The sequence below is a fragment of the Apteryx mantelli genome, chromosome 2, assembly GCF_036417845.1.
Source record: "Apteryx mantelli isolate bAptMan1 chromosome 2, bAptMan1.hap1, whole genome shotgun sequence".
Lineage (NCBI taxonomy): Eukaryota > Metazoa > Chordata > Aves > Apterygiformes > Apterygidae > Apteryx > Apteryx mantelli.
This window is the reverse complement of record NC_089979.1, coordinates 122,246,149-122,272,605: the sequence shown is the minus strand read 5'-3', so window position 1 is coordinate 122,272,605 and position 26,457 is coordinate 122,246,149. Positions and strand designations below refer to the sequence as shown.

At 39.7% G+C, this 26,457-nt stretch overlaps 1 protein-coding gene across 6 annotated transcripts in view; it reads right to left on the bottom strand.

Moving 5' to 3' along the window:
- The window catches only part of ZNRF2 (zinc and ring finger 2), a 62,398-nt gene extending 36,467 nt beyond the window's left edge, over positions 1 to 25,931 (bottom strand). For all 6 annotated transcript variants that reach the window (XR_010883461.1, XR_010883465.1, XR_010883463.1 and 3 more), the window contains exon 1: positions 25,078 to 25,931. Coding sequence is in view for 1 of the 6 variants with exons in the window: in XM_067291429.1 (XP_067147530.1) it covers positions 25,078 to 25,780 (703 nt within the window). In the remaining 5 variants the exon portion in view is untranslated. The remainder of the gene's footprint in view (positions 1 to 25,077) is intronic.
- Between the last annotated feature and the right edge of the window lie 526 nt (positions 25,932 to 26,457).

The window sequence follows — 26,457 nt, the reverse complement described above, 5'->3', positions numbered from 1 at the left end:
AGTACTTTTCACTCTTCTTTTTTCTTCTGTTTTGAACACTTCTCTAACATGTCACAAGACAATGATGTATTACAACTTTGCCCTTCACCATGCTGTCAGAACTTCCCAGTTTGGCATTATATCCCCTTTTTTAAAGTGTACTTAAAAAAGATTGCAACCAGACCCAAGGCAGACCACTGTGGTACTCCATTTGAATTGCTCTCCTAGAACAACTACAGGATTTCTTCCAACTTTCTGCATCCACCTACTTTTTCACTTAGACCATATTCTCCAAATTTGCTAATGAGAATGTCAAGTGAAATAGCATAAACATTTTATTAAAGTGAAGATATAATGCCTCTACTCCTTCCAGCTCTTCCTTCTATATTCACTGTGTAGAGGACTATGAAGTGAGATTGTAAGAACAGCAGAAAAACAGAAGGAAGTAATTCAGATTCTTGCTGAAGTAACAAAATCCTGGTCAAGTTAAACTTATGTTACCCCTTTCTTCTAAAAAGTAATTTGTAAAGCTCAAAAAAACAAAACAAAACAAAAACAAACAAACAAAACCAGTAAAGACTACATGGTCTATCAGAGTTATCTAGCCAAACAGTTCAGTTCTCTTTTCCCCTCAGACAACTGAAATGGAACAACAGAATGAGCGATTCCTTAAAAACAAAAGCCCAAAGGTTTGCCTGTGAAAGAGAATTTCTTTAACAAAGCTAGCACCTTATCTGGCAACTTTGCCCTTACCATCCAAGGGGATATGAAGATTAAATTACACTAGATTCAAGAACAGAGAACTGACAATTTTTTAAGTGTCTTTAAGAAGCTGGAAGGTCCAAAAAATTTTTTTGGCATTACCAATCTACCAATTGCCTAGGAACAATCTAAACGAGAATTTCTAAATGCTGCAACTCCAAATAAGGAGAAACTTGGAGAAAGGCTTCTACTTTACGTAGAGACGTTCTTTATTCAGGTAGAAGGATCTCAGTGAAATGATGAGTCTGGTTTCCTTGTTGCTATCCTTTCTTACACTGTCACTGGTCTAAGCCAGGAGAATTATTTCTTCTTCCTTTCAGCACTTACTGATTTTGTGCTTATAACCTAGACGGTTTTTTTCCTCCTTTTGTGTGTCAACACACATTGAGGGGATCAAGGAATGCTCTCTTGCATTTTCTCTTTCTAAGATTCCAAAGCACTCAGCAGGAAAGGGGTGGAAAATACATAAAATAAAGAAAAACTACTGAAACTTATTTTAGGTAAAGATAAACTCAAAGTAGCCCATAGAACAATTAGAGGAGACGTGTTTGGATAATACTTCATTGCTAAGCAAAAACTTATAAAAGAAGACAGAATCTTACTACATAACTTCTTTAACTCCTGTCATCTGGTTAATTGGGAAAGTGAGATCTTCAGTAGCAATCACTGAAAAATAATGCAATACAGTATCAAGAAGAGAAGCTGAACACAACATTTTCTTATTCAGAAGTAAGCCTTTATTAGCTGCACAACCTCAGGTGTCTAATACCAAAGTAACGTGACAAAGATTTTAACTGACAGAGGCACATTTTTAGAAACTGAAGAACAATAACTACAGCTATTAAAAGAGAAGGGGGGAGGGGGAAAAAGCCCCACACTAAAATATCCTGCAAGCCAGAAGAGGAAACTGCAGGTGGGAAAGAGCTGTGGAAAGACTGATTTCATCTCTTCATACAAAAACAAGAACAGCTGTAAGAATGATATTTTAGATCAATGCAAGCACCTAAGAAAGATAAGAAGAAAGACCTTCTTAGTTCTGCGTGTGTGCATGTGCGCACAGGGATCTGTAGTAAAGGTAGGCGACTGTCCAAATCTCTCTTCCATTCAACTCCTACAGAGCCTATGCACTTTCAAATTGACAAGCACAACAACAAGCACAGCATTCAAACTGATTTGTAAGCTGTTAATTCACTCTTTAACTTACTACTTTATTAACTGCACTTCAGGCATGCCACATCCCCTATCACAGATCCATAATTTTCAATGACCACAAGCTTCTCAACAGAACAGAAGCAGCTGACGTCAGTAATAAAAATAAATGTGAAGATCAAGTTTTGTTGAGATTTACTTTTGGTAGATTTAAAGGTAAGAGCAAGCCTTGGTTTTCTTGTAAAAAAGCTTCCACATGCTCTCTAGTCCAAATTACTTCAGATTTTAGCCTACTATGTACAAGAAATATACTTTCAATCAGGGACTGAAAACTCCATCTATCCACAATATGTAAACACTTTTCCCAGATTAGTATTTTAATTTCTATAGCCTCTTTCCTAAGGTGGGGAGGGAGAAGCCCCCAAAATCCTCCCTCTCTCTTCCAAGGTGAGGACTCCTTCCCAAAATCTGAGTCAATGGGAACAAAGGAAGGAAACTCGCCCAGTTCCTCATGCGCACTCATTACCAGATCTTTGGGACAGAGACAAGCTCAAATAGGTGTAAGGTCCCCAGACAACCACACTGGCAGAGCAAGCATTCCCACTAGTGTGAGGAAAAACTAGCCCGTCACCATTTCAGAAGCTCCTGTGCACAAGAGGCATTCTCCCCACTTTGGAGAAATCTTTCGGAGGCTGACAAAGTTACCTAAATATGCAGCTAAGCCAGCTGGACACATTTTGGAGCTCAATAAACCACGTTACATGGTCAACGATTTTGGGCTCTAATGTATTCACACGCAGCAAGCAGGATTAACCTGGCAAACAAGCTTAGCTGTTGCACTACCAGATGATGCCAAATAATTTGGAGCAAGTCAGCTTGGAGGTCTGAAAATGCTACACAAAAGCCTTAATACTCTTATTTGGAAAGACAATACATATTTCCATCACTTTTTTTCTTCTTAACTTATCTACTGCAGTATAAGGAGAGAGAATTCTTCTCTCTCATTCCCAGTTTCTCCCAACCCTATAAATTTATTTTTTTCTTTCTTCCCTGGTTTCCCTACTCCCTCAATTTTCTCTTATCCCCTAGAGCAGTATTTTCCTCAAACACTGAAAAAGGAGGTTTCTTTCCAATCATCATTTTACAGGGAAAATGGCTGGAGGGAGGGAGGGGAGACGGACAGCATAACACTTCTACTGCTAGACATGAGCCTTTTTGGAGTAACTGAGTAATTTGGCAAGACAATTACCTATTTTCATGTAAAGGGAACCAGTTTGTCTACACCTCCCATTCCTCACAGTGTCGATGAGGTCAATAATGTCAAAAATATACTAGAATTAAAGAAAATTTTTCCATTAGAAGTCACATAATTTAAAAGGAAGTACAGAAAGAGCTGCTCCAAGATCAGAAGAAAAAAGTCCTACTTTTTGAAAATGCACAGATGTAAATATCTTGAAAATGTGTACTGTATAAGGCAACAAATCTGATTAAAATTACATGAAGCATGATAATAAGAGAGGGGAGGGTGGAAATACCATGCTGAGAGTCTAATGATAGCTAAAAGGGAAGAGGTTATGATGTGAAATCAGCTGAATAACAGTTGACAGGGATGACTAAATTGAACATGTGAACAGACAGCATCTTGCTGGATGCAGAGGAATCTTCAGAGCAAACTGGCCAAAATGTTATAAGGTCTTATGAAAAAAATAAATGGGAGAGACAAAGAGGACACTGCACTTGAAATGGAGCAGACAGAAACAAGGGAGCAAGCCCCAGGAGAAGGCAGCATCTTCGAAGACAGCACAGATATGGATGCTGCTTGAAAGCATGCAGAAGACAAAGTCTCTCAGAGAATCTGAAAACTATTATTCTACTACACAAACAAGGCAATAATGAAGACCTGAGAAAGCACAGCATTTATAGACAATTTGTCTGTTGTCTACAAAGTTTTTACCAAAGTAAGTGAGGGTTTAAAAAAAAGTCCTCACTAGGGCAAAACTTTGTAAAGTCTGATTTAGTTGAAATACTTACCAATAACCTACTTGTTCCTGCAGAAATAGAGGTAGCAGTGACAAAGAAAAAAGGGGAAAACCAATCAATGACAAAAAAGTCAAGAGTACAAAATATTAAAGAGTACAACTGGGAAGAATATATGTAAACAAAAGTTAAATGGTTATATAGGATGTTCTCAGGAGTTTAAATATTAACTCTAAATATAACCTTTAGTATTTTAACAGCATCATTCAATTATATATATAGCAAAGTAGTTACATTTATCATTCAGTGTAACAGAAAATTATACCTATTAAAATACAGTTTCAAGAGAGTCAAGGACAAATGTCTTAAAACATACTTATTTTTCTTGTTTCTCATCTCTTTTTTTAACCATACATATAAGAATTTGTATTACCTAAACACAACAGCAGACTTTCCTGCATTATTATATACTATATTTTTCCTCTCCAGTTCTCAAAGTAGCAGTCCTCCCTAGAAGGTATCAGTTTCTTAAATCTGCAGGGAAGCCTCTGTCCTAGACTAATTTACTTTCATTCACTTTAAATTGTTGAGAGTAAACACTTTTTTTTTTTTCTCCTTTCTCCCCCCCCGCCCCAAACAGAGCAAAAGTATGATTTATGAGTAAGAACTGAGCTTAGTAGAAAGGTCTGGGCTGCAAAATATCATTCATCCTCAGACCAAAGGAATTTTGCTTTGTGAGTAACTTGTTAAAAGTTTTAATGTCTCTACTTATCATAAAGCAACTTTTTTTTTTTAAATGGAAAATTCAACAAACAGAAGTCCTCCCTGTATTGACCCCTCTATTCTCCCAACTTGCAAAATATTTATCTTACACTATTATATAATAACTAGGATTTGAGTTCATAAGCTGCCAGATTTTTAACAGAATCTTTAAGAATTATACAAAGTAGAGAGAAGAGCAAAGGTAAAAAAAGGTCTAATTTCAGAAAGGTGCATATTGGAATTAATCATTAAATCCCTCAGTTTCAACAGAATTTGAGTGTTTAACATGAGTTATTTACAATTTGTAGCACAACGTGAGAACAGTTTTTTTAAGTCTGGCATCTATGGCATCTATGGTTCTGTATTACAAATTTTGCAAAAGTTCCTGTTTCTAAGACAGGACCCTTTAATAACATTTGGGGAAGTAGGACAGTGAAGAAAGCATGCAAAATGCCTAATAAAAGAAATAGTAAAGAAGTGACATAATTGGTTCAGAAAAGATAGAACTGAACCCATAAATAAGTAACTCCCCCAACAAAATTTTCCTATTGTCAAAAAAGCTGGAAAAAAAAAAATCAAGCTGTTGACTTACATGCTGTAAACATCTCAATCATGACAGACTTGTCTGTATTTCCCATCTTTTACCTCTATTGAGAGAGAAGAGAGAACATAACACCCCCCATAGCATATTCTGCAATTTTACGCTAACAGAACTTCCATGTGTCACAAACCCACTTGCAAACGACATGCCATATCATTCCTACCTCAGCAACTAAGACAACATAATTCTTGTTGTTTCCATGTTGAAGATATCACTATTTGAACAAACCACAAAGAAATATTTTGTGCATCACTCACATTTTAAGATGACCTTTGTGGAGATTTCTACTGAAAGATTTCTATTTTTTTCCATTTATAACTGCAGCATTGGTCTATCAGTTAAAATTATCTGACAAGAAATTTGCTAATAGGTTCCTATTTTATACACCTATTCTTAGAACAGAAACATCTTGTTTACATTAACCAGATCATGCTAATAATAAGAAGATGCACATATGCATACATACACCATAGACTAAATAAGTTTTAACAGGGATGTGCACATTTGGAACACATTACTTCAAATGACAGATATTTTGACTTTTTACCACTTTGAAAAATGGTATGGTAGCTAAAATGCTTTTACTTATCCAGTTATGGCTTCTATTCAAACAAACAGATGCTTTCAGTGCTTCACTCATCCATAACACTACTGAGGGTAAGAGAAGCTATAACTATTTAAGTACGGTTCCGTCTTCATTGTTTAAACAAAATCATGATCCGTCAACTGATACGTATACGGGTTATACATAAAAAATGGACACTGCCTTGAGTTTACATTTGAATATTGAGATAACATGAAATTACAGCATGCTAACAATCTGCATTTTTAATTTTAAAAAACTGACTGAAGACCTATCATAGTTAGTATTTCTATTTCTGGAATGCCCTTATAAGATTACGGTTACAGTGTGCCAAGTGCTGCAAATAGGCTTGCATGTATTGCAAACACAAGCAAATATTTGTTTGCATGTATGTATTAGACCCTCCTCTGAAGAGGTAAAAGAAAGCAAAGGAGAAGATGGAGCAATGTCTCCTTTGTATAGTGGAGAAAGGCATTGAGAAACTTGCCCTAGCTTACATAGAAAGTCAGACAATTCTCGCAAGTCTCTGGGTGTTACTGTTTATAAAAATGCCTAATTGCCCGCACAGACGTTGTGACAATGGTCACAAAAAAAGTAAATCAGGAAATAAAATTGCACTGCCATTCCAGGCAATGTGGCCTTCTTAGCCAGGACCTTACTATACCTACTGAGGTAGCCAGGCTCTATCAGAGATCCCTAAAAACAGTGATGAGCAGTTAAAATATAAAGAATAAGACCTTAAACAAAAAAATGCTATTTTTAAAGATGAAAAAAGCTCTTAAGGACAGCTTAAAGAACGCGAAAGTTAAATCCTGCATTCCTCATAGCTCTTTTACATGTTCACCCCTTCGCTTTACTTTTATCTCTCAACCTTACTATTTCACCTCAGATTGCTGTCCCTTCCTGCAGGTGGAACTACTACAACTAGTTAGGACACAGCACAAGCAACCATGAACTTAAGATTTTCCAGTGGTACGTCAGAGCAGCCTGCAGCACACTGCTGTGTTAGCAGGCCTGCCAACAGGCCTGGATAGAAAAATTCAGAGATTGATAGGATCAAATCAGCAGCTGAAGGGCAAGACACACAGGTTTACTCCTTTTCTCCAGTCAGCCTCTGAGTCTGGGTTGAAAAAATTTCACAGCTTCCCAAAACCTTCTGTGAAAGGCACAGTAGCTCTGGACAGACGCTTTCAATTAAACAAGTCATCCTCTCAACCAAACAGATTTTGTACTTTGTCAAGTATTTGGCTACTGAATTGTTACACTGTTACTTTTCACAGGCCAGATTTTAAGAATTACATAGGATTAACATTGTTTATAAGCATTTTTCCATTTTCAAACTAGATCTCCTCCTTTAATTAAGAGAAGCATTAGTCCCTCAAAAAGATTTCTAATTCAGCAGATAGAAGATGTACTTTCAAATTCTTTGAAAACAAAACAAATGCCATGACACTCTTGAAGGATAAATATTGCACGTTTAAACTTTGTTACCAATTTTCTAAAAGGTTGTCTTATTTATTTATTTTTTATGGGAAGGAGAGGTCAAAGTAACTTTTCTGCACTGACATTAGCAGAAATCCACTCCTCCTGTTGTAGGAAAAGCCCTCAGAAGGCAAATCTACTGCACACAGGTCATTGCAATAGCAGCAACTTTGCAAAACTTCACAGTATGGCCACCAATAAGTTAGTGAGGCTAAGCCAGACATCAGTCATTCAGGTCTGCTGAAAAGACAGACTTGTTCCAATTCTTCCACATTAAGCTCTGCTCACAATTAAGCCAGAGGTATGCAAGTACAGCCTCTGCCATTTTTTTTCAGCAAGTATCTTCTTACTTAGATTTGCCCATAACTAATGTTTTTAGGAACACCTAATAAAAGCTCACAAAGAAAGTGTGACATTCCTGTAGATCATCACAAAAGCACACTCTTTCTGGAGATCTGGGAGATCTTGCCATACCTGTCTTTTAGAGCAGTTGTATCAAGTCAGAAATCAGTAAACTGGGAGATCTGCCAATAAAATAAAACTACTTTTATTGTTTTTCTTGAGAGAAGCACAATTCCTGGCTTTGTATAGGGATAGTGCCATTTAAACATTTAAACTTACTTCTTTGCTTTCTAGAACTATGTAGGCATTGTACCATTCATTCTTCTAATCCTATAATCTACAGCAGCAGTTTCTGTTTTGGAAGACATCTCCCCAGGGCAGTATGCAGGCTACAGAAGACTAACAGCTGTCTAATTTTTCAGGGAGATCCTCCAGCTAAAGTCTGAAGAATAAGTGAATGCCGAACTTGTTCTGTGAATAAAAAGACTTTAATCTGAAAATGCTATCTGTCTGGTACTTTCCACAGAACATGGTAGGATAGACTGAAATTTTGCTCTTGGTTTAGAACCAGGCCCTAAGTAAAAATTCATCAAAACTGTCAAGAAGGTAGCCTAAATATCACCAAAGTAAAAATGGATGCAGTTTGAAGGGTTATATCACACATACAAAAACACTTGGAAATATTTTTTCAAGCAGAAGTCAACATAAACATGCAAATTGCCCTCCTTCACTGTTGCATACACAGGACAATTTTTGTCTTGATATCAGAGACATTCAAAACAACATTAAAAAAATAAGCTTTTAGTTCAAGAAAGTGAGTTCACAGCATTTAACACTGTCTATACAATGACTTTCAGAAAGAAAAATAAAAACTTCAACTCACTCACTGGTTTCCTACATGCAACAAAATTCTTAAAAAGTTACGAAGTCACCCACAACATAGGTGGGATTACAAATCCAGCAGTATGTTATTGCTGTTCTTGACCTACCCTGCTATCTGACAAAACTGAAAGGATCCAGCAAAATAAGCTAACAAGCCTTTTGGAACAAATTCAAAGTATTAAAAGGACAATACAGTCTTCTAGTCTATTAATATTCTGGCAAAAAAAAATGCATACACAAGCCAGAGTCTTTAACAGTAGTTTTCACAAAAATTCTGATATCAAATGCATTAAAATGGACTGCTACATTGCTTTTTTATAAGCAAGCTGCTTGTATACAAGAAATGTTAAAAGACATTCCTGTATGTTTTATAAGTCCCAGTTGTGACAACTTTTATTATGAGCTTTGCAGAGGGAAATTGAAAGAGAGGCAAGGAAATAAACCTAAATATATAACTAATTAAAATTATTTAAATTTTAAATTTTTTTAACAGACTAGTTACTTATTAGTTATTTATAATTTACATGGTGGGTTCCTCCCCCATCCAAGCAAATGTGAGAAGCATCTCATTCACTATCCAATCTCTATGTATTTCCTCAACTGATCAGTGAGCTGACTGAAACCTAAAAAAAAAAATCAGAATGCCTGGGAAATAGCTTTTAGAATACGACTTCAATAAAAACCTTAAAGATTTGTAAATAAAAACGTTACCTATTCATCTCTCCAAATTAAAGTGCAATGAAATAAGTTTAAGGAAAAAAAAAAACAGAAGAAAAAAAAAAAGAGAAAGTGGAGGCAAGCCCAGCAATTACCCAATAGCTTGCCACAGTTTACAAAGATATGTGGCAGAGGTCCAGCCTAAACAAAACAAAGTTACTCATGAGTTAGAGACAACCGATTTGGAAACATAACTTTTCCAGGACAGTGAGACACACTAATACTAATATTGTTTAATGATGGTATTTCCAGTTTTCCTTAAAGTTGAAATGAGTATATGCCAACAATTGAAATAGTAAAATTATAGAGTTTCCTTCCCGCTTCCCCCCAAATTGACTGTATTTATTCCAATGGGGAGGGAGAGGAAGAAATGAAAATGGCTGGGGTTTTTTGTGTGTGTGTGTGTGTGTGTGTGTGTGTGTGTGTGTATATATATATAAAACATATATATATATAATATATATGTTTAGTACTAAACAAAATAAACCTCTCCGTGTTCTTTCAGAAGCTAGTGTAATGATACAGAAGTAGACCAAAGGGTCTTCAGCTTAAGAAGGGGATAATATTTACTTTAGGATTCCCACCCCCAAAGAAAACCTTGCAAGACATCTGTAAAAAGATAACAGTAAGTAGGGAAAAAAAGCACATATTATCTTAAATAAACTGCACTTAACAATAGGAAAAAAATATTCAAACCACACAGCTCTCTGCAGGCAGGGTCATAAAAAGAAAGGGAAAAGGTCACTGAAGTATTTACAAATTCCATTTTCACACATGAATCAAAGTATTACTGTTTTCCATCTTGGCTTCAAAAACTATTATGTGAAATTAAATATTTACATGTTTTGTTCTCTTTCTTCTACACAAAAGATGGAACTTATCTTATTACCTCAGCATTACTGAATGCAAAACTGTCCTTTTTCATAAGTAAATATTTCAGCTTCTAGATTTTAACCTGTTGTCAAGATAAACTAATGTTATTTCAGAAGGTTAATCTTTTAGAGAGCTTCCTACTGCTCAAGGCTTCTTTCTAACATTACTTCAAAATGGATCACACTAATGCTCAAAGTTTCTCCAGGTTTAATTTTTGAGGTCTAACATTTTAACCATCTCATTTAAAAAGGTGGTGTCACAGTGTCAAAGAAAACTGAGCAGATAGTGTGATGCAGAAAGGGCCAGTATAACCTGCTTTTTCTCTTTCTCCTTCCACTTTCTAAGAGAAACCAGTCAGGGAAATCCAGTTGAAAGTACAAGTTTAACAAAACTGTGGGCAGAAAATGAGAACTCACTCCAGAAAATCTTTAAACCACGTGAAAAATTAAAAAAATTAAAAAAAAAACAGAGATGAAACTTGGAACAAGGAAGCTAGCAGGCCAATATTTTGGAAAGCTATGACAAGGGAATCTATGAATTAGAGACAGGAAGAGTAGAAGGGTCCTTTCAGGGAAAGTCCATCCGGTCTACTCTCAGGGCTGTCACTGCTGCTTTCTGTACCACAGGGAACTGGGGGAAATCAGTCCATTGCAAATTCTTAGTGTTTTAAACAACAATCAGTAGTCCAACCAGAAATTTTTGGGGAAGCATAAAACATCTTATTCTTAAAGGGTACCTTATTTTTCCTCCAAGCTAGAAAATCCAGAGCATCTCCAGTGGCAGCAGGAGCACTTGGGGGGGCGAGAGGTGCTTGGAAGAGGCGCTTGGCTTGAGCTGTCCAGGGCCCAGGTGCTGAACAGGTCTTTGACATGGGGGGTTAACTGAAGCTTTTTTGGGGGGATGGGGATTTTTTTGCGCTTTTGAAGCACATTTGTGTTAAATGCTGAACAATTTATCTGACAAAGCGAGATTCATTATTAGTCTTTTGTTAATCCTGTTATTAAGCACAGTTATCCAGATACCACAATGATGACACAAATAGAGATATCAATACATGGTATACGTCCTCTGCAGCCAGGCCACAATGAAGCCCTTGTTAATTGTTTTTACTCTTGGTCCCTAGGCAAGACTCATGGCTTAAAGATGCAGAAGTACTACGTTCCTTTCATTTTACACAAAGGACAACAAGGCATATGCCGCTGTAAAATCATTGAGAACCACCTCCATTTGTACTGCACTGGTACCGGTCTGTATACACAATCACAATTTTAACTTTTGTCTGTGCTGTGGAAAGGTTTTTGACAGTCCAGACAGATGCTTTGAGTTTTAAAGAATTGCGGCTGGCTTCTTTGTGCAGGAAGAAGCAGTTTCAAGTTTACTAACGCAAATAGCAATGCCAGACAACTCTCCAAGTAAGTCTATTTTAACAAATTCTGTTATCAATCTATCCTCCTGAATCTGGCTAGGCAGACAGTCACTGACAGAAACAACAACTGTGACACGTATTTTAAGACAATTACTTCATTGTGAAACGTTGTCTGCCTCATTGACACCCTGGTACTTCTTTGTCAAACACAGTCAGCAAACAAGTGGATTTTAAAACTGAGAGATACTAAACCCTAACAGAGCAACAAATGCCTTTTCAGTTGTACTTCAAGGCTATATAAATGGTTGAAGCTGTATTTATTCCAATAGCTAGAAAGAGTCAAGTACAATCAAAAGGAAAAATAGAGCCCTTCACACTTGCAAAGAAGTTAATAAAACGCATCAGTTGCAAATTTATGAACTCAAAATTAGGAATCAGTTGTGAAACAGTGAGAGTAATTTGCTTATTAGGAAGTTTTCCAATAGTAAAGTTATTTGTCAAAATAAAAGACCCAGGTAAAGAGTTACAGTTCCATTAAGAAAGAGAAGATAAACATCATCTGTTTGGAATGGGCTAAACCTAGCTGAATCTGCCTCTCAGTACTTGGATGCAACAGTTATCTCAAGGTCCCTTCCAGGCCTATGATCATCAGCAAAAAGACTTCCACACACTCACATCACTGCTTAGACTTAAATCCATTCTTCTTTCCAGAGCTTTACACAAAAGGGGTTGCAAGATACGGTATGCCTACTAAGCTAAAAATGAACACAAAAATTCATTCATAATGTCCAGAGCAAGTCCTAAGAAAGTCAACTTGTTTTCCAGCACAAGGTGCGAGAAAGGAGGATGCAATGTTTAAGTACTGCATACCTGGGGAAACTGACTGCAATAGCTGGCAAAGATCATCTTTGCTGCATACTTATCCCTCCACAGACAAGCACTTGTAGTGATATTCCTCAGGCTTGGTTAGAAGATCCATTGTTCATATCATCCATTGACTGTCAGGGTTAGGAAGGCACCACTACAATTTGTTTAGGATCTTCCACCAAGGACTGTAAATCTAACAATTTAAAGACGTGACTCCTGTGAATACATGAAGAGCTCCTTTCCTCCAGCAAAGGAAGGAATTCTTGCCAGTTCCATATGCCAATTTCTGACAAAGAGAATTACACTCTTCAGGGCAGATTTGTGAAGAGAGCAGAAGTTTTGCAGGCATGAGACTCACTGACTTGAGTAAATCCATCCTCATAGTCTTGTAGCTGTCCAGGTAGCTTAAAAATGTTGTACTGAATACATTTATCATCACTGACTGAAGGAGCACAAGGCTAAGTATTTCAGAGAGAAGCTGTAACAATAAGGAAAATGCAAGAAAAACAAGGTACTGATTTGATGCTCTTCTCTCTCTCCTATTTCTAGATTGAGTTTAACATGTCTGAAATTCAATTACAGATATGTAAATTTGTAAGCTTACAAATCTGTAAAGCATAAAAGAAAAAAATGAAAGCATTAATATATTGACATTTGAATTGAAAGTTTCAATGCTTGGGGCTATACATACAGCACATTTACTTGGAGAGGTCTTTAAGGAAGTAAGTTTAATCAAAATTGGTTTAGCTTGTGCATGGGAAGATCTGCTTTGAAATACTGCTCAAGAAAATAAAAAAAGTTACATGTCAATCTTCAAGTTTAGGGAAATGCAAGTTAGAAATACGAAGATAAAAAAAAAATACCTAAAAACAGATTCCTAAAGATAAAGAATTCCATCAGAAATGACCTCTCTTGTCTTTGATACACAACCAATTATCTATTTCAGTACACTTCTCTTCAGCTTTCCTCCCTCCATTATCATTACAGACATAATTACTACCAGTCAAAACTGGGGGGAAAAGTTGAAAAATAAATTAAATCTAATAGCCAAAATTCTGTTTTTCTAGGGAAAAAGAAATCCTGAACTACAACATTGTTTTTTAAACATAGGAGTATTTTTAAGATCCAGCTGAATCAGTATTTCTGCAGATTTATTTTTGTTTCCAGTAACACTTCAGTTAGTAGTTTTGGTGTTGCGAATGAGATGACTCATCCATGCAGAAATTAGCAATAGGGCAAAGAAGAGAGGGAAAAATAAAAAATAAATAAAAGGGGAGATTCTCAAGAAGCTATATGCAGCTTTAGAGTGCTACAGGTTCACAGTTTAAGAGATTAGAAAACATTTCTATCAGCACACTCACATCTGTGCATCTTGATTACCTCTAAGTAAGAGTAATGTAACAAACAACATTTCCATTGGGACTTTTCCCCCCTCCTCTTTCTTGCTTACAAATTTGGAGTGCTTTTTATAGGATTTCCTTTAAGGCTAACATTTTCTGGGATGCTTATGTTTTTCACTCATTTTAATTCTGAATCTTCCTGTACAGCATCAGGCCAGCCACACGCTCAATACAAATCTTTGATCTTAAAAAATATTTCAAAGAATGCTTGCACACTACAGCTAACAGTTGTACAGTTAAGAACAGGTTACTACAGGCCACAGCTGTTAATCAGCATAGAAATAGTTCACACCAATGAGGGGACAGAGGGGAAAAAAAATAAAAAAGTCCTTAGAGATACATCTTACAATTAGCATTTTTCAGAACTTATCATTCTAAAAGCATTTTACAAACTTTACAGCTAAATGAAGCAGAGATGTTCGCAAGCATTAGTCAGCCTTCCTAACGTTGACAAATTATGTATCACTTTTGCATACTTAACCTGCATGTTAAGGTTTTGGTTGAGCAAAACAAAGTGAAAAATGGAATAATCCCCAAATTTACATCAACTCATCTAGAACAGAATATTTTAGGTTTCCCATTCTCAGCTCAGCATCTTAGAGGTGTCTGTAGAGTAAACTCTGGTAATAAAAGGCAGTACATTAGCCCAGCACCCTGTTTCTCAGCATAGCTGGTTACCCAGAAGCACCAAACCAACATGTCTGTATGGCTCTTCAGACAAGAAAAGCCAACACCACTCAAAACCACGCTATACCCTTTGGACACACCTGCCATTTTACCAGTTAACTAACGAACAGCAGAGGTGGAGGGAACAACCCGGGGACAACAAACTAGAAGAACCACTTCTCTAGTACACTTTAGTGGAGATTCATTTTACTTTGTTTACTTTTGGCTACTCCTAGCTTTGCTGTTGAGTGCACATTTTGTGGCAATAAAATATCAAGATAAAATATCCAGTCTGTATGCCAGTATTTTCATCAATAAATCAAAGTTTAGCTAAAAAGTAGGTCAATGTCATTATCCCACTATTAAAAATTGGAGAACAGTGGTACAGAAGCAAGTATTTTGCAGAGAAAGACTTGTCATGTCTGCTACAGCAAATATAAGGCAAGCCATACTCAGCGTTGACAAAGACTGCTCGGTGTAGAGTTTTCTCGAAGAGGTGATTAGAGCTTGTAGGAAAGAACTTAGAGGAATTCATTCCTACCCATTTCCAGCACCACTGAAAGAAAGGACTGCAGCAAAGCTATCTGATTTTTTTTTTTTTTTGCTCTGTCACTTAACATGAAAATTGGTCAAATATCTAAACAAGTTTTAAAAAAAAGAAAAAGAGTAATTAGCCAGTGGCCAAACTTACCTTGACCAAAGATTAAAACTAGTCAGGCCCTGAAGGAGAATCAGTACTGGCTAAACTGGAAAAACTAGAATGCTTTTGACAGACAGCCACTCAAAGACCTTAGGTTCCATGACAGCATAAACTTGCCTTATTTGTGTGGATAGGATCAAAAAAATCTCAATACTGCTGTAAGCCCAAGTGGTTTTCATAAAGCTTAGTTCTAGTCCACTTTTGAATCAACAGTTTTCCCCAACATTAAAATGTCAAGAAATGATATAATTTAAGTGTAAATTGTTTTGAACAAAGCTTTACAGCAAAAAGTACAATCAATAAATATATCTAAAAGGTTGATTGCCAGCATGACGGATACCTGCAGAAGAAAGTCATATTCAACCACCCAGCCCATGAGAAAACCAAAATGAGAACTCTTGGCCTTACAGTTCCAAATGCATTTGTTATTTCCTTTTGACTTCATCAGCCGAATGCAAATGTATGCTTTACAACTGCAGAGACAAAGAGGATAACGTGGGCTGAACACACCATCTCTCGTACTTGCACAACAGAAAACACACTAATTGCTTTAGCCACCTTATTTTTTTTGTTTGCAGCAGAACTAGCCCCACATTTGCAAGGAACATTTCCTCTGCTCCCTAGTTGTATGTTGTCACTGGATTTTGGTCTTATCAAGTGCATGAAAAACCAAAGTTTATTTTAGCACACAGTTTATTGTGTCAACAATGTAGTCTGTACTTCCTTCAAACTGGAAACTGCGTCAATATTGTATTTTCCTTCAAAAGCATTTAGACACATTTTCGCATCCATGGTTAGAAAGAAGCCTGGTATCATCTATCTTTAAATGTTACCATTTTTAAAATACAAATTCATGGATATGAGACATTAAGATATAAACTAGCATATCTAAGGCTGAAACGAAGCAGACAAATAAAACTAACTGAAGAGTAATATAGTTCAGTACTTAAGAAGCCAAGCAATGCCAGTACACTTGTCATCTAATATCTAAATGTTAGGACAGCTGAATTAGATGTTCAAAGGGTACTTTTTTGATAGCATACAGCCATTTTACATGTGTGAATTTCATGCTATTTTCATTCTCACACTGTTCCGGTGGATCATTTCTCTTCAACAAGCAACAGCCTTGTGGCGCTATTGTGAGAGCGGAGCACAGCTTTACTTGCTTTACAGATTGAAAAGCATGTTAAAAATATGAAAGTGGTTCTACAATTGTTTTTTTTATTTTGGAACTGTAATTTGTTTCTAGATTCATTCAGTTTTCACAAAAGGTTTTATTTTGTTATTTTAACTCAGGGAAACAATTTACATGCATTTAGTACTATCGCCAATATAAAAATTAAACAACTATCTATACACACTGATCTGACTGCCTCTAATAACTACATCCTCATGTAAGCACACAGATGAGGAAAAAAAAAAACCCACCCAACAACCCAGCCCTAATTGGCCATTAAGCCTGCAAAATCACAATGCTGAAAAACTAAAAAGCTATAGAAGAAAGCTGCATAGGCAACCTTATGTTTGGCCACTTCATACCTAATGCTGTAATACTATCTTTGATGACACTTCTTCCAATTCTGTTTTGAAAATGAATCATGGTTCTTCAGTGCAAGGGACCGTAGGAGCCCTGAGTCACTTATTGCACATGCTTAAAGTGCTTTCCAGCATCTGGAATGCAGATATGTGATTTTAAACCCATTCTTTTCAAAGGACAGCAAAATACCATCTGCCTGTTCTGAGAGTCTGCAGAAAGCATTTCCAGGCAGACCTTGCTTTTGCTGCACGTAAAAACCTTTACCAGGTTTAAATCTGCTTCATGAAAGCCACATCTATTGCTGTACACTATGACACAGCTTTTATTTTAGCAGTGTAGAAAAACTACATTTAGGTTACACTCAACACAATTCAGCAAGAATCTGTCTTTCAGTTTTACGTTAAATTCAATACTCTAAGACAGATGCACCATGTTTTAATGAGGCGTGTGTGTCTCCTCTTTTCCCACTGAGTATTTGTAACTTAGTGCGGTAATTATTTAATTCCACTTAATGTGGTAACTACCTTAACCATATTTCAACTCAAGCTGTAGGAAAAACTTCCAGGAGTATTGTAAGTAAAGCACAGGATAGCCTTTATCCATGTTCAGGCAATGTGCTAGTACTAACATAAGAAAGAATGTCATTTACTAGCATTAATAATGCTCCAGATGCTAAACTAACCTCTGATATCTAAAAATTCCACCTTCTTACTTAATTTATAAAATTGTAACGAAATCACAATATAAATCAATCTGACATAGGGACTAATGATAGCCTGACGAGGAAGAGTTTTGGAATACCACTAGTTTTAAAAGCCATTTTACAAGTCAAGTGTTGTTAAATAATTGCTTTATGTAAACAATATCTCATATGTAAAACCAAATAAATTGTTACATTTTTTCATGCCACTTTCTCAGGTGAATGTGTTATATGTTACTAGAAGACATGTAAAGTGCATGCCCGATGAGAACTCTGTATTTATAGCACGCTAAGTCAGTCAGCAAACAGAATCTACTAAAAATATCAACAATGGTATGCAGCACACCCACTCTTTGGGGACTATTCAATCTATGGTGGTCTGATTTTTAGACATAGCAAACATGAAAGAAGAAAACACCCAGGTAGGTCAATCCCTAAAGAAGACTAAGAGAGTCAAATCTCATGGAAGACTGTATTCTGTATTGGCAGGCAGGCAAACATCCCAGGCTCTACAAGATTCGTCTGTGTGCTTCCTGATCCCTCCAGGTCAATTCTACGCAATTTCCATGCAGGGAACAGAAGCGCGTGCTGAGTGAGGCTGAAAATAAGCCTCGTACTTACCACAGCTTGCCTTCCCTTTTTTGCAAGCATCAGGAATTTGAAGCCTGTTAAACAGTAGGCACTGGAGAGCTCTGGATGACTCCAAGACATCCTCATGAAAGTCGTCATGATTATTTACAGAGGAAAGACTGCCTTGGGAACTTTGGTACTGCTTTAGGAAATAGCTAACATGGACACTTGCAATAAGGGCAAACAACAAAAACAATTTCCTTTATACTCACATAGTGCTGTTCAGGTAACTCAGGTAATCATGGATTTTACAGAAATGTTTTCTTTTGGTCTATAAGATGCACATCTTTAAAAACGTTCCTAAATAAAACCTCTGAGTACAGCAATCAAAGGCTTCTCACTCCTCCTTTTCACAGGTTAAACATGTGCAAGAACAACCTGTGCCATTATCACAGTAAAAGAACACTCTCTGTAGAAATTAATATAGGTCTGTCCTAAAAGTAATTAAACCATTAATGAGAAGTAGACGCATTGAAAAAACTGTTGAAAATAATGTAAGTTTGGTTCATGCATTTGCAAATTGCTGGGAAAACCTACTCAAAAACTCTATCACTTTGTAACACTATTCAAAACCTAGAAGCTTCATGCAAGACTAAGATAACAGACCAAGAACACTTACATGATGAAGTTTTCCATAAGCAGCTGACAAGAACAGGAGAGAACTTACCTAAATGGATAGGTAAGCAGTGTTTTTTTTAAAAGTAGGTTTGAATTTCTAGCAGTGACAAAAGACTTTCTCTAAAAGACAAAGAAATGACTTGGAAAGTTGTTGGAGACTAGTCTGTAATTGTGAGAGAACACAAGGAGATACACACAGTCAGGATATCAGAGCTGGATGAGGTATTCACGAGAAGTTAAAGAGGAAGGCCTCGTCTGGACTGGCACTCTAAAGGCTCAATCAGGTATTATCACTGCCTCCATAGCCAAAAGAAATATTTACATATGCCATTATAATTAAGCTCTTTTCTTCTCTTCACACCATAAATATTTAAGTTTCTCCCCTAAGTGCAGTACTGTCCCTTTTATTATCTGGCTTTCCTAACCCCTTGCTTTTATCAGACAGGAGGAAGAGAAGCAAAAGAAGCCCTTCTAAGATCCTCTGTCACTTGCCTCAGTCTTTACTCTGGTGCCACCAGCCTCTCATCATCACAGAGCCCAGGCTCCTCCTTCGTCCGAGGAGACCAGCATATGGCTCCCAGGAACTCCACTAGCACCACTGGAAGAGCCAGACAGTTCTCCCCCTTTTTTTTTTTTTTAGCTTGTCCAAGCATATTAAGACTAAGATTATTCTGCTCTGACTGAGCCAGTTGGGGGGTTGGGTTTGGGGGGGGGGGGTTGCTTCTTTTTCTTGTCGCCCATCCTCTCCTTTGGAGTGTTTATGTCTCTGCTGCCAGTCGGGAACTGCATACTGCTTGCTATATGCAGGAACAACAGAAGAGCTCACTATATACAGGAGCAGTGAGACCCTGAAGAGGAATCAGATTCCTCAAATTCACCTGTCAGAACAGTTCTTCCAAAACTCCTTATCAGATGATTTATCCTTGAAATGCTATCCTAGCACACTGGAGTTTTTATCTGTATTTGGGTAATGTGATGCTAATACATTTCCAAAGTCTCCTGTATCTGCAGTGAATGTTAAAGTGACTCTTCTCTTTCACCTTGCAGTCAACTCACACAGGTATAACTAAGGGAACCTAAAGCACTTGTCTATCTCCCCCCCAATCTGCGGTTGCTGCGAAGGTAGCTGTATGTGCACAGACATGTTAGTATTTCTTTCCATTTCCACTGGTCTCCATTTTAATCTTCTCCGACAAAAAGCAGAATTCAGCCAATCTCTCACTGCTATTGCTCACATTTTTCCAAAGCAGAGGAACATGGATACAGTTGCGCTGCACTGCTGCAGCCAACTGAATATAAACAATCCGAGACACCAAAGCACAGAGAGACTCTTAGTTCTCACTATTCTGCATCTTGGAAATAAGCAGCAATAACAAAACTGTCTGAAAACATCTTTTGTGTTCATAATCACAAATAACAGTGTTATTGTAGCTCTAATTGTCCAAGACAGGCAAGATTCATAGGGAGAAGCAATAGCTTTTATTAGACTAAATCCTCACAATCTTTCCTCATTCTCAACATTTAGGAACTAATTTAGAAAAGTTTGTCTTGTACTGAAGATTCACTGATGTCTTCAAGCATCAAGAAAACCTTCCAACTGACAGGAAGAGAAAGTATGTCACAGAATCACAGAATGTTTGAGGTTGGAAGGGACCTCAGGAGATCATCTAGTCCAATCCCCCTGCTCAGGTAGGGTCACCTAGAGCACATTGCACAAGATCGCATCCACGTCGAGCTGCACCAAGGCATACAGCAAGCTTTGCTGCTTCCAATGTGATTTCCACGCACACAAATACTTGGGATATCCCAAAAGTCTCATTGCAAAGCATACTTCCCAATCCCTTCCAAAGCCAGAGGGCAAAGATCTCACGGCTACCAACTTTGGCTGCCAGAACAGGAGTTGCATTGAATCTGAAGTCTTTAGGAGTGTCACACTCCCCATTCCATGAAGCAACAGTACTTGCGTGATATTGGGAGAAGGGCAAGAAAGTGACCAAAAGATCCCCACAAACACAAAAAGAAAAGTGGGAGAAAGATCAAGAGACTCTCAAGAACATATTCAAATGGACCATAGAACTAAACAGACCAGACGGAAGGCAAAACAAAATGTGGCATTCTACGCAGCAGTCTGACAGACCCCTAAAAAACTACCTTTCTGAGACTTCACAGCATTCTTCTAATGACATTTGCTTCCCACAATCCAACAAATAATTCAAGTCATAACCTGAGGCTTTCATGAACTTGCTTCTGTAGAATGGAGAATTCATTCACCACTTCTAACATCTATTATTACAAACAAATGCTACTATAAAATATCTATAAAGGTTTTATCCATTTAATGTTACACACATTCAGTGGCTGGCAATAAAACCTGCATTGTAAGGAACTTTGCAGAAAAAGCCAGATGAATTCTATCATTATGCAGCTTCAGAAGAACGTCATGAACTTCTTTCCCCTGGTAAAGTTGCGTGGAAGCAACTTAATCTCCGAGTTATTACTCCAGGACTTGAAAGTAGGCCTGAAACCCATCAATAGTCATAGCTGACAACACTATATATTGAAAGTCTGTTGATATAGACAGTATATAAAATGTTATATGGCTGTATATAGCACAATCTCAGTTTTTGTATATTTGTAAATTCTCTGCTAAATCAACCTGAATAAAGAAGTAAAGTAGAAAATTAAAAAACACTAATTTTTAACACTTTCTGCTATCTATAATTTGATTTTTACATAACTACATTTAGAGATAAAACTGTTTTTACAGGCTTATTCCTGTCTTATAGCAACATTCCCATGAAGAGATTTCAATCTGAACACTAGCAGGGTATTTCTACCTGGTGCTTTCACCGAGAATTTTCCCTGTTGTGACCCCAAGTTCAGCGCCAGAAACAGGATCACAAGCATAAAGTGGGTTCTAAGTGATTGTCAACATTTTAAGTGACAGAAGTAACACACCAGCAGTTACCCAAAGCAGAGAAAATTCTGAAAGACTGTTCATTTTTATAGCTAAACCAGTTGTGGCAGTAAAGGAATATTACTGGCAAAAACAGATAGGCTGTATTGTAACTACAACAGTAGCTTTGCTACAGCAGAACATAGGGACGGTCCATGCAAAAATACTTACTGAATAAAAACCACAGTGTCGAAAATGAAACTAACTGCGGACCTCAAGGCCAACTCATTTAGAGGCTGTTCTTAATAGAAGGTTAATAGAATATTTATTTGGGGGTGAGAAGAGAAGGAAAGTCCCATTCATTGAGGAGCAGAATTGGAAACTCCTGCCCCAAATTCCTGACTAAGTCTTATCACCATGAAGGAAGCTGAAACTCAGCACTGTGTTGCAATAAACCGCTTGAACACCATGCACAGGTTTTGACTCTACTGCTGGGACAGCCATAAGATTTTACGGAATTTGGGCCTCCTTCAGCGTAATGCTCCAAGCTACTCCAGGAATGCTCACAACAAAGTTAAACAAGTATGCATACGTTTCCTGAGACCAAGGCCTCTATTTGTCAGTGAATTGAATTCTCTCTCTGAGATCAGACATAAGGATACACAGCAGTATTTATTCAATTATACTTAGATCATAAAGGTGCACAAGGCTGAATTCAGACAGGACCATTAGATCCTCATAAACAAGAAAGTCTATGATACTACGATTCCTATTAAAGGAATATAGCAATTAACCGATCATACTTTCCAATATGTCAATATATGATAACGTTAAATTTTATACATTCTAGTTTAAATAGCATAATTAATAAGCACTAAGGATTTAAATATGTGACAGAGTTAATATTTATGCATTACTTCAAGTATGCAAAGCTGCTCAGTAAAAGTGACAACACAGTGTAATTCACTAATGCCAAATTACAGTAATCTAACAAATGCAACACCTTTGTGTCACTGATTGATGAAGCCAAGCAATATGTCTAAAAACATAAATAGTTGAAGATTCAGTTCAATGTATGAAAATTAAAAAAAAAGAATAACTGTCATAGAACTGCCATGCTAATTCTCAAAATTAATTTCAGTAGTTTTCAATAAAAAAACCAATTCACTTAATTTGCAGATTGCAAAACAAGGGACAGTACTTCAACATGTTCATAACACATAAGATAAATGCCAGATGCCACACCTAGACAAGCTTGAGCTAGTTACCATCAGGACAAGAACAATCCTTCAAGTTATTTTTCGCCATGGTGGGTGCTACTAATTTATAATCTTCAGCAGGTCTACTTGTTCCAAGCATCTTGTTATTATGAGGAATCAAGAAAAAACAAAGCATGCAACCATAAGTTTGGATCTCCACATTCAATATGATGGAGAGTTATATATCACAGAATATTTAAATAAAAAAGAATAATGTACCAAGTAAGGCCTTCCTCATAAATACTGCAATATTAGGATTAAACAGCCGTTCATCTCAATAAGAAATACTAAGATTTTTAGAACAGAAAAGCAAGTAGATTCATGATCATCTTGCGACCATGTAAAGAGAGTATATTTTGCAAGCTGCTACTCATAACCCTAACATAGGAGATCCCATGTTTATTAGTCAGTAGATAAAGAGAGAGTACTGCACCAGGAAAACCAATAAACTCTTCATCATTTCAGTCTATATTCTTTTTAATATTCCAATTTGAAAGATTCTCAAAAGACAAAGTATACTATAGAACAGCAAGTAACGCACAGATTATCACCTGGCATAGTAAAGTATGATCAAGTTCAGAGTCATTCTGAAGAGATCTTACTGCAGCTGAATAAACAGTTTCCTAGATCATTGCTCCTCATCCCTGTCACTGCATCTACATTTAATCCGGTCCCCCTTCGCAACAAAGCAGGTTGCAACACAACATTTACGCAGGGAGGGGAAAAAAAAAGTCTTACCTTTGAGCAACAACTGGCTACATGCTTTAATGATTCCCTTGTGCTTAGTATGAACTGCACAATTCTCATCTGTATGGCATCTTTTCAGCACTAAAAAGCACATGCACTTTCTTCCCCCACAAGCTACTGTGATGGTATAGCAAGTATCCTTGAATCAAAGCACTACTGTTCAGCAGCTTGGCACTAGGAGAATAGCTATGTTTTCTTTCTTAAGGGCAAGTACTCCTTTAATAAGACAGGGTTTGACAGCCTTCTGTTACGTTCAACCACAGCACTGGGAGGAGACAGTTTTAGATGTAGGAAATAACAGATAACGCTATCTTCAGGTTAATGCACCAACAACGTATGGGTAGCACGTCATGTGACAAACCTCAAGCAGCACATGAGGCTCAAGTTGAGGAGAGTCTTGCTTTGACTACAAACTGTTCACATTACAGAAAAGAAAACTATCTTTTATGAATAATATTTATGAAAGGATTAATTAGAGTACAGAAACATAGTAATTTTACATTAGCCTCCCCTTCCCCAAAAGAAAGCTTTTTGGGAAGTTAGTTAGTATTTTGCCAAGTTATAACACATATATATTCGAATTTTCAAGAGAATGAAACCAGAAAAGAGGTCGCATTGCACCTTAATGTTTGTCTTGGATGAACAATGACCTTTAGAATAGGCAGCACTGAAAGCAGTCGGCAATTTATATGTAGCTTTTTAACTTTAAGGTAAAGGACACCTTCAGTAAAATGCAAATCCTATATCCGTGCTTTTCATCTAAATATCACTGGAAAGACAAGACTTATGACAACTTGCCCCACGTCTGACATGCCTCGTAAATGGCCTTTGCTTCTTGGTTAATTCAGGGTTTTGCTTAACCTTTTTTCCTCTTGCCTCAAGAAAACATGTGGCTGTCTTCAAGACCATACGGTATTGCTTCTGCAAAGGCTTCTTCAGAGGCATGGCCAGCTATCCAACTATTCTCATCTCTTAAGGGGAAAATAAATAAACTTACTTTAACTTCTGTTTTTCAGAACTGAGAACCCGAGAACTTAGAAACAGGAACAAGCAGCAGCCACATATTAATCAGTATCTAAAGAGGGTTTCGGTCCGATTTTAAAATAAACGGCAGGGACACATGATCCAATTAAATCCTAATTATGTAAGTAGCAGGCAAGAGTATTTACACAGGCACTGATTACAGCTATTAAAGTCTAAAGTCGGCGGCCAGAGAGGCTCCCTGCTTCCTCGTAGCCGTCCTAGACCGCACCGCTGCAGGTTTTGTTTCATTTCCGAACTCCCCCTTTCAAAACTCTCCTTACGAGCCGGAGTAGACACCGGCCCACAACCCCGTCTGCGAAGCGCGACCCCGCTTCAGGCGGCCACGACCCTGCCAGAGCCGCGGCGGGGCCGCCGCTTTCCCCAAAGTGATGATTCATTACCCGTCCCCCCCGCCGCGGCCGGGCGGCACACGGCGCCCCCCCCCCCCCCGGGAAGCACCCCAACCCCGCTGCTGCGGAGCGGCTGCCCCGCCGCCGCGGGGTGCCCTCCCGGCCCGGCCCCGCACCGCGCCGCCCCGCCCCGCCGCCCGGCCCTTTACCTCCGAACAGGTGCGGCGAGAGGTGAGCGGGCAGCGAGCCGATCACCAGCCGGGGCCCCCCGCCGCCGCCGCCCCCCGCGGGCCGCTCCCGGCCGCCCTCCTCCGGGGTGCTGCTGACCGAGTCCTGCGAGCCGTAGGGGCCGCTGCTGTGGGGGATGTTGAAGGCGGAGTGCGCGGCGCGGGCGCCGGAGGCGGTGGCCCCCATGAGGGACCTGCTGCGGGGCGCCGACCCCGCGGCGCCCCCAGCCGCCGCCGCCGCTCCTGCTGCCGCTGCCGCCGCCGAGCCGCCGGGAGCGGCATGAGCCGCCGCGGCCGCCAGGTGCGTGTATCGCCCGCCAGCGCCTGCCGAGCGCCCGCCGGTCCCGTTAGCGCCGCCGCCGCCGCTGGAGGAAGGTAGGTCCCCGCCCGAGTACGCCCGGGCGCGGCCATTGGCGGCGGCCGGGCCGCTCTGCTTCGCGCCCATGGTCCCGCCGCCGCCTGGCGCTGCCCGGTGCCCTTCGCCGCCGCCTTCCCCGCGGCGCCGGGGGGCGGTGGGAGTCCGGCCCCGGCGGGGGCGATCCGAGGCGAGGGTCGCGCCGGGGTAGGGGAGAGGGAAGCGAGTCGCTCGGTGGGTCGGTTTCGAGAGGGGAGAGCCGCCCGCCGCGATCCGGCTCAGCTCGCGGCCCCGGCGCGGCCGCTGCTCGCGGGTCTGGGGCGCCACCATGAGCCGCTCGGGTCGGTGCTGGCTCCCGCTGCGCGGCGGCTCGGCCTCAGCGCTGCTGCTGTGGCCGCCGCCGCCGTGGCCGCCGCCATCCTCCTCCTCCTCCGCCGCGGAGCTCTGCGGGGGGCAGCGGCGGCAGCAGCCCCGCCGAGGCCGCTCGCTCGCCCGCGGCGCGCCGTGCCCGTGCCCGTGCGGCGGGAGGAGGGAGGCGGGAGGGGGCGGTCACCGCGGCGCAGCCGCTGCTCTGCCGTGTCGCCATAATGGGGGCGGCACCAGCGCGCGGCACGGGGAGCGGTTACGGCCGCCGCCGCTTCTTCTCCCTCCTTCCCTCTCGGCGAGGTGCCGGCCCCGAAACGCGGGCCGGCCCTGCCCCCTTGCCCCTCTCCCCCGCAAGGTGCGGGGCAGCGCGAGGTAGGCGGCGCGGCCCGGCCCGTGGGGCGGCTGCCCCGCTGCGAGGGGTCGGGGAGCCCCTGCGCGGGGAGCAGTTAGCCGCCCCGCTACGAGGGGAGGGAGGGGGGAATCCAAAAGCGACCTCGCAGCTCGGAAGGTTTCTGTAGGGCTGAGGAGGCTCCGCGCCCTGGGCGAGGGCGCGGGGGAGGCGAGGCTGCTGCCCGCCTGCTCCGCGGGTAGGCGGGAGGGAGGCATCAGAGTCGCCCGCGTTCCTCCCTGAGCGCGTTGCT